General features: G+C 42.2%; 1 protein-coding gene across 15 annotated transcripts in view; it reads right to left on the bottom strand.

Moving 5' to 3' along the window:
* Positions 1–7,370: 7,370 nt before the first annotated feature.
* The window catches only part of TCP11L2 (t-complex 11 like 2), a 46,879-nt gene continuing 40,251 nt past the window's right edge, over positions 7,371–13,998 (bottom strand). For all 15 annotated transcript variants that reach the window (XM_054445057.2, XM_063646668.1, XM_063646669.1 and 12 more), the window contains one exon: positions 7,371–10,433. In XM_054445057.2, coding sequence (XP_054301032.1) covers positions 10,189–10,433 — 245 coding nt within the window. In that variant the 3' untranslated portion in view covers positions 7,371–10,188. The remainder of the gene's footprint in view (positions 10,434–13,998) is intronic.

Genomic DNA, 13,998 nt, shown 5'->3' with positions numbered 1-13,998 from the left:
CAAATCAACAGAAAGAAAAATCCTATTAGAAAAAACAAGGCAAAATGCACCAATTAATTAATGGGTACGGAGTTTGGGTTTGGGAAGATGCAAAAGTTCTGTAAATGGATAGTGGTGATGGTTGCACAACAATGTGAATGTATTTAATGCTGCTGACCTGTACATCATTTTAAAGAGTTAAAATGCTAAGTTTTATATATATTTTACAACGATAAGAAAAGTTATGAAAATTTGTAAGTACATGTATGCTTTCCAGTTTCTCCCTCATAAAGGTAGAACCCTTGCACCAGGTTAATTATTCTTATTTCCTAAAGAGCTACTTAAATTTCAGTACTTGTATTTTCTGAGTATTGCCCTGATATCTGAAATATGAGAAGAATGGAAAAAAGACCAAAAGTAGAATCAACCCTGCCTTTGAAGTTCTTACAATTTACTTATTACAGAGACAAGATACAACTTGTGTCTCATCCTTGTGCATTACCAGATTGCAACCAATTTAGCATCTAGCCTAGAAGGGACTGTGAAAGTGATTTGTAGATGGCAGATGATCTCAAGGTTGGCTCAAGTGTGTTGATTGTCTGTGCCAAAGGCTTCTTTGCTTTCCATTATCAAGGTGATTCTCCAACTTTAGGGTGTATCAGAATCACCTGGAGAGCTTGTTAAAACAATCTCAGCTTTCTGATTGGTAAATTGGTGCTGAAATTTTGCTTTTTTTGGGGGGGCGGGGATGGAGTCTTACTCTGTCATCCAGGCTGGAGTGCAGTGGTGCAATCTTGGCTCACTGCACCCTCCCAGGTTCAAGCGATTCTCCTGCCTCAGCCTCTCTACTAGCTGGGATTACAGGCGCATGCCACCATACCTGGGTAATTTTTGTATATTTAGTAGAGACAGGGTTTCGCCATATTGGCCAGGTGGGTCTCAAACTCCTGACCTCAGGTGATCTGCCTGCCTCGGCTTCCCAAAGTGCTGGGATTTCAGGCGTGAGCCACCGCGCCGGCTGCAAATTTGCATTTTTTTTGAGATGGAGTCTCACTCTGTCACCCAGGCTGGAGTGCAGTGGCTCTGTCTCGGCTCACTGCAACCTCAGCCTCCTGGGTTCAAGTGATTCTCCTGCCTCAGCCACCTTAGTAGCTGGGACTACAGGCATGCGCCACCATGCCCGTCTAAATTTTTATTTTTAGTAGAGACAGGGTTTCACCACGTTGGCCAGGCTGGTCGCGAACTCCTTACCTCAGGTGATCCGCCTGCCTCGGCCTCCCAAAGTGCTGGGATTATAGCCGTGAGCCACCACTCCCGTCCTGCAAATTTGCATTTCTAGTAAGTTCCCTGCTGTTGCTTTCCAGTGATTATGCTTTGGAAATCACTAACCTAAGACTTATCACTCAATGCCATATCCTCTTTTTATGTGTCTCATTATCCAGACTGAGCTCTTGGTACGGGAACTATCTTGTTTGTCTTTGTATTTCCAACTTCTAACCCATCAGTTGTTCCTGAATATATTTGTGTTGAATGAGTGAGTTGAAAGAAAAAATGCAATGGGTGATGTTTGATATTATCCTCACTTTTTAAGAATCCTGATTGTTTTTAGTTTCTCTTCAAAAGCAGGAGGCTCTGGTAGCCATGGTCCCAAAGTCCTATATGGCAACAATTGGCTAATGCTGAATGGTGTTGGCCCTTAGACCATAGCTGCCACAGTCCCTCATAGTCCTTCCCCCAGGTCAAATCTATAACTTCTTTCTGATACCCTAAGGGACTGGAGTTTTGAAACCAAGAAGCCAGGAACAGTCTCATGATTTCTTTGTTTTCTGCTGCCATGTCCTTTTCCTGAGTTATTAGTACAAAAAGACCAGTGGTTTGAAAAGAGGGGTGGGAAATTAGGGAAAAGAGATCACAAGGCCAGGCGCAGTGGCTCACGCCTATAATCCCAGCACTTTGGGAGCCCGAAGCAGTGGATCACGAGGTCAGGAGTTTGAGACCAGCCTGGCCAACATGGTGAAACCCTGTCTCTACTAAAAAATACAAAAATTAGCCCGAGGTGGTGGCACGCATCTGTAATCCCAAATACTCGGGAGGCTGAGGCAGGAAAATTGCTTGAACCTGGGAGGCAGAGGTTGCAGTGAGCCAAGATCACGCCATTGCACTCCAACTTAGGCGACAAGAGCAAGATTCTGTCTCAAAAAAAAAAAAAAAATCACAGAAGGAAAAATGGTTAACATGTTGGAATACTATCTTATCGCTTAATGTATAATGGCTTATGGTAGCCAGATGAAAAATTGACCAATGCCGTGGGGGAATAGAGGATCTTGTTTAGGGGAGAGCAAGGAAAAAGGAAAGGCAGAGGTGTCCAAGCTGGGCCCTGAAATATTAACATTTACTGAGTGTTTACTCTTTGTCAGGCATTGCAATGACCACTTGATGTGCATTCTCTAATTGAGTGCTCAACCCCGGGGGATAAGTATGATTATCCCCACTTGACAGGTAAAGAGACTAAGGCTCACAGGGGTTAAGACACTTGCCCAAGCAGAGCTGGAATTTAAATCCATAATTATTTGACCCCAGAACCCATGCTTTTAACCACTCTATCATAACGCCATACCAAAAGCATGGGGTAGCGGAAGACGTTTCAAGTAGGGAAACACAGCATGAGCAATGGCATGAGGGCATGAGTACATTATACCACATTCTGACAACTGAGTGTAGTTCTCACATAGGGCTTTTCAAGGGATGTGTCTGTAGATGACACTAGAAAGATCCACTGGAGCTGTACCATCACGGACTGTTCTGCCCTGTAAAAGAAATTAGACTGCGCTCTGAGAGGCTTCAACATGAAGATGCTAGAAACAAAAGAAAAAGATTATCTTCCTTTCTTAAAACCTTGATGCATTCAGACTGGGAAAAAAGATACATATGGTTCTGATTTCTGTGTCTCAATTAATTCATAATAGAACTAGAGAAGACCAGAAACAATGTCAGAGAAAGAATAAGGACTCTTCAGTCTCAAAAGGCAAGAGCAGAGGGAGAGCCCTTGAAGTCGGAACATTCTGCATTTTAAGCAAGACTGGATAGTCCAAAAACTTTCAGCTGTCTGCCATGCCCCCAGACCTTTCTTTATGTGATGTGATCTTATTATCCTATCAAAACCAATAGGGCCGGTTACCTGCCCAAGACAGCCATATGGGCTGGATTTAAGGGATGAAGTGGCTTATCATGAGAACCCTATCTAATGTGGGGTTTGTGGGTCATCTAAACTGACACGTGGCGAGCAAACTCAATAGTATTCCCTCTCAGGACACTTTTAATGAAGACACCCCAAAGGGGAGGGCAGCAACAGAAGCTGAGAAGTAAATGCCAAGTCAGCATTTGGTAACAGCACCACAGAGATACCTTTTTTTTTTTTTTTTTTTTTTTCCAGATACGGTCTTGCTCTGTCACCTAGCTCACTGTAGCCTTGAACTTCTGGGGTCAAGCAATCCGCCTACTTTGGCTTCCCAAAGTGCTGGGATTACAGGAGTGAGCCACTGCATCTGGCCTGAGAAATACTTTTCTTTTCTTTTCTTTTTTCTTTTTTTTTTTTTTTTGAGCAGCATCTCACTCTGTTGCCCAGGCTGGAGTACAGTGGTGCGATCTTGGCTCACTGCAACCTCCACCTCCCAGGTTCAAGTGATTCTCGTGCCTCAGCCTCCCAAGTAACTGGGATTACAGACCTGTACCACCACACCTGGCTAATTTTTATATTTTTAGTAGAGGTGGGATTTCACCATGTTGGCCAGGCTGGTCTCAAATTCCTGACCTCAGGTGATCCACCTGCCTCAGCCTCCCAAAGTGCTGGGATTATAGGCGTGAGCCAGCGCGCCCGTGGCCCTGAGAAACACTTCTGATGGATGACACACATTCCAGGGTTAGACTCCTTGGGTTCAAATACACTTACCAGCTCTGTGACGTTGGGCAAGTTCCTTAGCTTCTCTGATTCTCATTTTCCACATATGGAAATGATGGAGCCTGCAGTTATATGATATTTACATAAAGTGCTTCGGGTAGTCCCTGCCATAGGGTAAGTGCTCAGTGGCTATTAATATTTTTTTATTATATTCTGAAAGAGAAAAAAAAACTATACTCGGGTTCATCACACCTACAAATACAGCTGCTGAGACAAATTCCTGGATTTCCTTTTTTCTTCATAAAAGTTTGCAATAAATACCTCTGTTCCTTTCCCTTGAAATGTGAAAGAAGCTAACATAGTAAGCTTAGAAATGAAAAGGTAAGGCCTCACTCCAAAGACAGAACAAGAGGGCACAATATGATAATACAAATATACCTTTTAAAAGATTAAAGTAAATCATAGAGGATAATGTCATAATTGATTACTAAATGGAATTAGAACATGTTGGGTTTTGTCGCTAGCCTTTGACATTGACATCAAGGACAATAACCGCAACCTTCTGCATACCCTTGGGTTTCTCTGCCAATGACAATATTGGGCTTAATGAACCATGGTTCTGATGACATATTAAAATTATTGTTCTTATGTACTTAAGTACTTGATCATCACATCTCCGAATACTAAAACCCCTTGAAGCTTGAAAGAGATTTAGGACTCATACAGTTATTATAATGTATTCTGGCTACATTATGCTTTAGAGTTTGCAGACAATTTCAAATATGTCTCATTTTCACAATAACTGTGAGGTAGGCAGATAGTAGGGTAGGGAAGTAGGGTGGAAAATTGAGGTTCAGCAAGATTAAAAGATTGGCTCACGTTCATATAGCTATGAAGTAGTAGGAGTGAATTCAAACTAAGATCTTACAACTCTTAGTCCCATGCTTTTACAGAACAATTAGTGGAAAATTTTTGGAATTGAACATCCCCAGAGGTAGAACAGGCTGAACTTTAGTCTTGAGAAAGATGCAACTGAGAAGTAAAAATATGTTGCACAAAGGAGGTACTCCCCATTTCTGTAGCACACTTTGCCAATCAACTACAGAACTCATTAGTGATTCTCCTGGGTCTGGCTTTCAAATCCTCCCCTCTCTGGGGAGTTACCACTGAAAGATCAGGCACATAATTTTAAACCTATTTTCATGAAGAGAACGTTCACTGGAAGGGACCTGAAGTGGAGACGGCTAATGCTTACCAATATCCATGACAGCCTTTCTCCTGGGCACTTTTTCCAGCCTCCCCTGCAGTAAGATGAGGCCACATTATTGAATTCTGGCCAATGGAACATGAGTGGAAGTGGGCAGTCTTTTTCTTTCCCTATCAGCTGAGTGAATGAAGATTTAGAGGACAGCGGAGTCATGACATGAATGGAAGTTGGGTCTCTGGATGGCTAAATGGAAGACCCGCCCCCCAACCCCATCCTACCCCTTGCTTTGAACTATGCTTTGAGAAATGAGCTTATGAGACCACTGAGACTTGGGGGCTGTTTGTTCAGCAGTTCACCTACACTTATTAAGAAAGGTTGACTTCTTGTAACTATGCTTTTCCTTAAATCATCTTTTGTATAATTCTCAGAAGCACTGCTGGTTTGGGTGGTCTCCTCACACAGTTCTCACATCCAAATTTTAAAGATTTCATGAATGTTCATTACAGTGGATTTATTTTTCTCTTGCTGCTTCTCAGCATGCCCTCTCAATTTCGGAGAAATCTCTAATTGGATGACTTTGGTGGGACCACAGGACTGTAAGGATCATAATTCCCTCACTCCATCCCCTGCAAATTAAGAGCCTGGGCACTTGACTTAAGACTCACTCAACTGAATCTTGATATGTGGGACTTTAAATCTTAAGCAAATGAGGCAAAGAAGGAAAGACAGTTGAGAAATCCATCTCTGAAGCTGCAGCACTGATTCCAGCGTGGCTGGACTCCTGCAGCTTGCATCGCCTTGGTTCCTGTCCATTTTCCAAACCTGGTTCCTCTCCGATTAACTAGATTCTGTGAGGTACTTCATGCCCGTCCAATAAACTCCTTTTCTGCTTCCGTTAACCATAGTCTGTTTCGATTGCTGGTATCATGTCTTCACGTGTGAGTGCATGTAAATATACATACACTAGACATAGGAATATTCTAGCATCAGCAAGTGTTGTCAGGGCAATCTTTCCAAAACATAGATTTGTTTGTGACCTTCTCCTGTTTCAAGAGATTCAATGATTCTTTTTCCTTTTCAGGACAACCCCTGTCCCCTGCCCAGATTTTAGCATGGCATCCGGAACCTTTTCATCTTTCTTGTTTCACCTCTCATCACTTTTTTTTTTTTTTTTAAAGACAAAGTCTCCCTCTGTCGCCCAGGCTGCAGTGCAAGTGGCACGATCTCAGCTCACTGCAACCTCCGCTTCCTGGGTTCAAGTGATTCTCCTGCCTCAGCCACCCGAGTACTAGGATTACAGGTGTCTGCCTCCACGTCCAGCTAATTTTTGTATTTTTAGTAGACAGATGGGGTTTTACCATGTTGGCCAGGCTGGTCTCGAACTTCTGACCTCAAGTGATTCACCCACCTCGACCTCCTGAAGTGCTGGGATTTCAGGTGTGAGCCACTGCACCTGGCCACCTCTCATTCAGCACTTTCATTCTTCCAACTTACTCTGATCCCTGGCTCGCCATTTCTCCCTACTCTTGTACTTACTGTGCACTTGGCCTGTTTTGTGGCCTCTTGACAAGTTCCTGTGTATCTCTCATGTTTTAGCTAAAGAATTATCTTCTTTATGAAACAGAGTTTGACCATCTTCTCCCTAGCACTATGCTTTTTTATTATTATTATTTTTTTTTTGGAGACGGGGTCTTGCTCTGTTACCCAGGCTGGAGTGCAGTGGCAAGATCTTGGCTCACTGCAACTTCTGCCTCCCAGGTTCAAGTGATTCTCCTGCTTCAGCTTCCCAAGTAGCTGGAATTACAGGTATGTGCCACCACACCCGGCTGATTTTTGTATTTTTAATAGAGATGGTGTTTCGCCATGCTGGCCAGGTTTTTCTTGAACTCCTGGCCTCAAGTGATGCACCTGCCTTGGCCTCCCAAAGTGCTGGGATTCAGGCATGAGCCACTGCGCCCAGCCCTGGCCTTATTTTTTAACCCGCATTACACTTTATTGTAACTGTTCACAAGTTTGTCCTTCTCAATAGATTATAAACTTCTTGAAGACAGTGTGTTTTATCATCTATGTATCACAACCACTGGGATACTTCTTGGCAGGCACACAGCAGATGCCCAATAGGTATTTGTTGACTCAATGAATGAATGTGTGAATAAACATGATTTGATGTCTGTAAGGCTCTGATGGTCAGCACAAGAATCATTCTAAAAAGACTATCCAATAAAGACTATCCAATATTCCAGCCCCAAGCTACCCAGAAGTGGTTTAGAAAACAGAGACACTGGCTATCATGAAATAATTTTTAATGCTTTAAAATTTAGTAAGTGCACACAATACATGTTTTAGCAGAAGAATGAAAATGTGTGTATGGCATTTAATACAAATTTACATTACAAAATGAGACCATGTTAGGAAAACATTAGAAGTAAACATTTAAGTAAAAACCAAATAAACAACATGCTAAGGGATACAATTTTAAAAATCCTAGTAAATGTAGTTGCCTAAATCCAGACTTGAAACATTGAGATTTACTTTGCCACTAAAAAAAACAAAACAAAACAAAAAAAACAAAAAAGCAGAATGCCCTTCATTTTAAATGCATTAAAAAAAAAGTTTGTACATTGTTTTCCTGCTGGCCACTGTAGTATAATCAAGTATATGAAAGAGGATCAGCTGGATTCAAATCCGGTAATAAAAAAGTACACCACCTGTTAAGTATACAGTTCACCCCAGAAAGCAACAAAAAAATCACACTACATATTACCTTTCTACTGTCAGATTCTCCCTGATGCCCACACCCCAAAGACAGAACAGCTGAGAACTCCTTCAGCTTAAGAGAAAACCAAATGTCTTCAGCACCTTATAGTTTCTGTGCATAGGAAAACATGGGCAGAAGAGGACTGCAGGAAGAGAAAAAAATAGCTAAGACCAATGGTGTACTCTTCAGTAATACTCCACTTGCATGCAGCAGCTTACGTGGAGAGAATGGCTGATGTATTGGGCATTGTGAGAAAAAAAAAAAAAAGCAAAACTGACGTTCATACTTTCCTCAAATTTTGGCAGATTTCCCCAAATACAAACAATGGAGACAATTTATTCACACAATCATTTCCTAGAACTTCATAAAATAATGAAGTAACACCGTAATGGTGAAAGTTGTGGTGAGGAAAAGAAGGTTGGGGAAGAAAGGAATACTTCTTTTTATTTTCTACCCACTCTACCTCACCAAATTGCTAGGGCTCAATTGAGTCCTTAGCAAACAAAACAATCAAAAGTGTATTTTATGCAAATGAAGCTCTTTTTAGACCAAGTACCTCCCAACTGTAGTGCTTCCCACAGCACTCCAAAGAAGAGTAATTCCAGGATAAGCAGATTTCTCTAAAGTCTCTGGCAACTAGTGCCCAACTTTGCAAGGTTTGATTTAATGCTCAAGAATGGCAAATGAGGCCAGGCGCAGTGGCTCACGCCTGTAATCCCAGCACTTTGGGAGGCTGAGGTGGGCAGATCACGAGGTCAGGAGTTCGAGACCAGCCTCACCAACGTGGTGAAACCCTGTCTCTAGTAAAAATACAAAAATTAGCTAGGCATGGTGGTGCGTGCCTGTAATCCCAGCTACTCGGAAGGCTGAGGCAGGAGAATCACTTGAACCTGGGAGGCGGAGGTTGCAGTGAGCCGAGATTGTGCCACAGCACTCCAGCCTGGGCAATTAGAGTGAGATTCCATCTAAAAAAAAAAAAAAAAAAAAAAAAGAATGGCAAATGAGGCTGGGCTTGGTGGCTCACGCCTGTAATCCTAGCAGTTAAGGAGTCCGTGGCGGGTGGATCACGAGGTCAGGAGTTCAAGACAAGCCTGGCCAACATGATGAAACCCTGTCTCTACTAAAAATACAAAAATTAGCTGGGCGTGGTGGCGGGCGCCTGTAGTCCCAGCTACTCGGGAGGCTGAGGCAGGAGAATTGCTTGAACCTAGGCGACAGAGGTTGCAGTGAGCTGAGATCGTGCCACTGCACTCCAGCCTGGGTGACAGAGTGAGACTGCGTCTCAAAAAAAAAAAAAAAAAGGCAAATGATAATGATCCTTAGAAGGGCATCTTGGTCATAACACGGTAAAGCTTTCATCAGCACAAAAGACATCTGCTAGTTAAGTTATATGGGTAAGAAATCCAAAGTTTAACTGTTTCTTTTTCAGATATGAACTTCATGGAGAACGGGATCTCATTTTATCATTGACTCCCTTTCTTCTTCTTACAAGTAAACCAAATGAGCCCTACCTCACATAAAAATATTAAACTCTTATATAAACCTTATCAATGGCCTGAGAAATGCAAGGACATTCACTAAGAAATTTGTGCAAAAATTGTTTTTCTTGGAGAGCAGGCTAAATTGTAAGAAGAAACAAACTTCTAGAATAATTTGAGAAGGGAGTTGCTTCTATTTTCACTAAACAAACAAGGGAGGTTTTATCTAAAGTTTGTATATAGCATGAAAATGTACTTAATACATTAAAATTCTAAATAAATACTGACCATTGGTATTATAAAGTGTGATTTGGTACATTTGTGGAATTTGAGGACTGACTTTGTAAGTTTCTATTAACACATTAATAAAATGTAATTGTACATTTCAAATACAATTGTGTTTACTTCACATCATTTATTCAGAACATCAGTTCCCTCAGTTATTGTCAGAACCTTCAACCCTTTAAGGAGTTGTACCAAAATTAAAAATCATTAGGTTTGATAATGACAAGTGAGAAAAACAACTCCTTATGGGTTGAATGTCATAAGCCAAATATAAATGGTTACGAAAACATTTACAAGTATTATATAGGTAATATAATTAATTACAAATTGTTTTCTGTTCATTACAAATGTCTGTTTTAAACTTGAAAATGATGCACAAATAGGGTCTATGTGATGTTTATGTCTTATGAGGGTCTATGTGATGTGTGTGTCTTCTGTAATGCTAATATTACCCATTACACAGATTTGGGCTAATACTGCACCACAGTACTGAGAATGTGCTGGATCTCTAATGCCGTCAATGGAAGTGGACTGGATACCAAAGTGCTGGATTTCCAATCTCTCATCCAATGTCAGTTCTTCTTTAGTTAGTAGGAGGTGAAGCATCTACCTTCCCCATGGCTTCCTCATTGAAGAGCAGCTTTCGAAGTATATTTGCATAAAATGGTCCATACACTTGTTTGTTGAGATTCACAATGTTTGCATATTGAGAGCCTAGGGCTTCTAGCTCCTGCTGAATGACAGCTAGGCCTCCTGGCATAGGAGGCATGCATTTTTGAGGGCTTGGAAGACAAAGTAGGCTTCTCATGTAAAGCTTAATTCGTTTATCTGAAGGGGAAAAAAGATACCTTTATCTGTCCATTATTAAAGTACATAATTTTTAAAAACAAGAACAAGTAATTGTAGGTTGACTGCAATAATGTCCCCAATTCTTTACCCCTCCCTGCACCCAACCCCTTTCCAAGGTAGCTTTGCAGCTCCTCCTATCAAAGGCTGGAGTGTGTTTTTCCCATCCTTTTTATCTGGGCTGGCCCTGTGACTTACTTTGGCCAATACAGAATGCGGTGGAAATGCCAGAGTACCATTTTCATGCCTTGGCCTCAAGAGGCCACTCTTGTTCATGTCCACCGTCTACCTACTACCGCCATGAGAATAAGCCTGGGCTTGCTGGATGATGAGAGACCAAGGAGAGGGAAACCCAGCTGTTCCATCTGAGGCCATCCTAGACCAGCCCATAGCCAACCAGCATTCAAACACTGAGAAACTCCAGCCAGGATCAGCAAAGTTTCCATCCTGAGTCACAGCTGAACCACAAATACATTAGTGAGTTCAGCAAGACCAAAAGAGCCACCCGGTCGCCTCACAGACTGGTGAATAATAATAAATGCTCATTTTTTTTAAGCTCAGGAGTTTTGTGGTATTTTGTTATGCAGCAATAGCTGACTGATAAAAAAGGCAGAGCCCTATTTGGGGGGAATCTTCTACAAAAGTTAATCCTAAATGTTCATGATTGTAATTACATACAGTAAAGCTGAGTTTGTAAACTGGCATTGCCAGTCTGGCCCATGCAGTGTCTTTTTTAAAAACAGAAGCCATTTAAAATCAGGAGATTTCACATAGAAATCCGTATTTCTGCTTTCTCTTGAAAAATCTAGAGATCTGGCAAACTTGGGGGCCCAAATTACTACACGGCAAGGGGGACCACACATCTAGGTTTCCCCAGGACAGTCAAAATTTACACCTGTTGTCCTGGCATAATTTTAAAAAGAGACCCTCAAAAGTACCCTGGTTGAACAATAAATTACATGGTGCCAGGCGTAGTGACTCACACCTGTAATCCCAGCACTTTGGGAGGCCGAGGTGGGAGACTGATCGAGCCTAGGAGTTCGAGACCAGCCTGAGCAATATAGTGAAACTTCGTCTCTACAAAAAAAAATTAAAAATTAGCCAGGCATGATGGTGTGTGCCTGTAGTCCCAGCTACTTAGGAGGCTGAGTTGAGAGGACTGCCTGAGCTCATGAGGCTGCAGTGAGCTGTGATCATGCCACCACACTCCAGGCTGGGCAACAGAGGGAGACTCCATCTCAAACATAATTAATTAATACTAAATAAGTTACAGGGCACTTCACACGTGGCCAAGAATCAGGAGACACTGAGGAAGGGACATCCCAACTAGCACACCATTGTGCCACCTTCCCTGCCCTTCCTACATCACCGCCTCAATGTATCTGACTTTGAGATGACTACACAAAAGCATAGAAATGCATATGGAAATCAGGCTGCAATAGCATAGGACAACTATTAATAATACTGGACAGAAAAGACCTGCTATAGCTCAGGCCGCTCCAAGGGCTTTCTCTGGCTTTGGGAACAGAAACCTCACCAATAAGAAGGTTTACTAAGGAAAATATACCACACTGAATATAGACAACTATGATACTACTGAAATTCTTATCGCCAAAGAATGCTCACAAAAATCATACATTCCAGCTAGGTCTGACCTAGAACTTAGTTTCCAATGTCCATCTTAGAATTCTTTCCTTTTACTAGAATGCCCTTCAATCTCATCTCATCTCATCTCTGCCCAGAATCAGAGGCATCCTTCAATGTCGTGCCAAAAGTTACCTCCTTTCTGTGACTTTCCTTAGCATCTGTTACCAGACTATCATGACATATGATTGCCAGTTGAGAAGGTGTCTCTCTCCCTTCTTGGACAGTGGACTCTCTGACCATGAGCGTTATATCTTTTTTATCTTTATATTCTTGGTCTGTCATGTGACAGACACATTGTAAATGCTGACTGAACTTAAGTGAGAATGGACTGAAAAGAGTCTATAAAGATAAATAACAAACTGAAAACCATGGCAGCCAGGGGAAAATGGGGACTGAAGAAGGCAAACAAAGGTGACTTAAGCCTTATCTGTATTTTTTTTCTTTTTTTTTATATAGACAGGGTCTCCATCTGTTGCCCAGGAGAGTCTCAAACTCCTGGCTTCAGCCTTCCAAAGTGCTGGGATGACAGGCATGAGCCACCGTGCCTGGCCTTTGTCTGTAATTTTTCTACAAGGAGAAATTATTCTGTATCACCTGTGCAATTGAAATTACTTGTTAAAAGTGTAGATGGCAGGCCAGGCGCAGTGGCTCATGCCTGTAATCCCAGCACTTTGGGAGGCCGAGGTGGGCGGATCACGAGGTCAGGAGTTTGAGACCAGCCTGGCCAATATGGTGGAACCCCGTCTCTACCAAAAATACAAAAAAAAAAAGCTGGGCATGGTGGTCTGCACCTGTAGTCCCAGCTACTAGGGAGGGTGGGGCAGAAGAATACCTTGAACCTGGGAGGCAGAGGTTGCAGTGAGCCAAGATCACACCACTGCACTCCAGACTGGGCAACAGAGCAAGACTCCATCTCAAAAAAAAAAAAAGTAGACGTAGGCATGCAAATAATTTACACAGCAGGTAATCCATAATTTTTACTTAGTATGTATTCGAAAGAAAAATCCCTTTCTAATATCTTTTCAAAAGGTTAAGAATTGTAATGGGAATTGGGGATTATAATCCCTTCAGTAAATAAATAGCGCATCAACTGAGAACAAAAGAGAGCATACTATGGGTACCCTTAGCAGAGGAAAACCATGGCCAACACTGATCAAGCCCTTCTCAGGTTCCATGAATCTCTCTGTTTAATTTATTCTAACTCCTCTGCAGGCATACATTTAGAGTTAACTGTGTACTACTTTCTCTTTAGACTAGTTGCCTGACCTTCAGAGGCCCAGGTCTATATCATCACAGATATGATCCCAACGCTTTCCCATAAGAAGGTTTAAAGAATGAAACCCTTTCAAAATTGTTATTATGTCAGCAAGTGGTTCTGTCTCCTCTGCCTCTTTTGCAGATGAGTCTGTTTTTAGGCAAAGGCTAAAGTGACCGGAGTGTTTGTCCAGTCAGGAGCAGCCACACGGAGTCCCTGCCAAAGGCATGTCCTTGGCTTCCAGAGTCGAAGAAGAGACATTCAAGTGAGTCACTTAAGTTGCTAGGGCAACAGTACTCTGAATGAAATTAAAAATGCTTTCAATTTGCAAAAGGACAGGAAAGTTGGACTGGGGAAAAGCTGGGTGGACAAAAGTTGCTTTACCAGATTTTAAGAGGCATCTCCTGGCCCTCAGCTTCCCTCTTCCTTCTGATACTGCAAGCATTTCCCTTATCCAAAGAAAAGTCACAGAGTACACTCTGACACTCTGGCCACTCTGCCAGCAAGCGACAGCACTCCAGTTCTGACTGAGGTGCCAGTCAGAGCAGTTAGGAACATGAGCTCTGGAGTCAGACAGGCTGGGGAAGACAGAATCTGCCCCCAGCTTGTTATGGGACTTTGAGTGAAAGTTATTTAACCTCTCCA

The sequence above is a fragment of the Pongo pygmaeus genome, chromosome 10 (assembly GCF_028885625.2).
Source record: "Pongo pygmaeus isolate AG05252 chromosome 10, NHGRI_mPonPyg2-v2.0_pri, whole genome shotgun sequence".
Classification (NCBI taxonomy): Eukaryota; Metazoa; Chordata; class Mammalia; order Primates; family Hominidae; genus Pongo; species Pongo pygmaeus.
The sequence above is the reverse complement of the archived record's forward strand: the minus strand, read 5'-3'. Positions and strand labels throughout refer to the sequence as shown.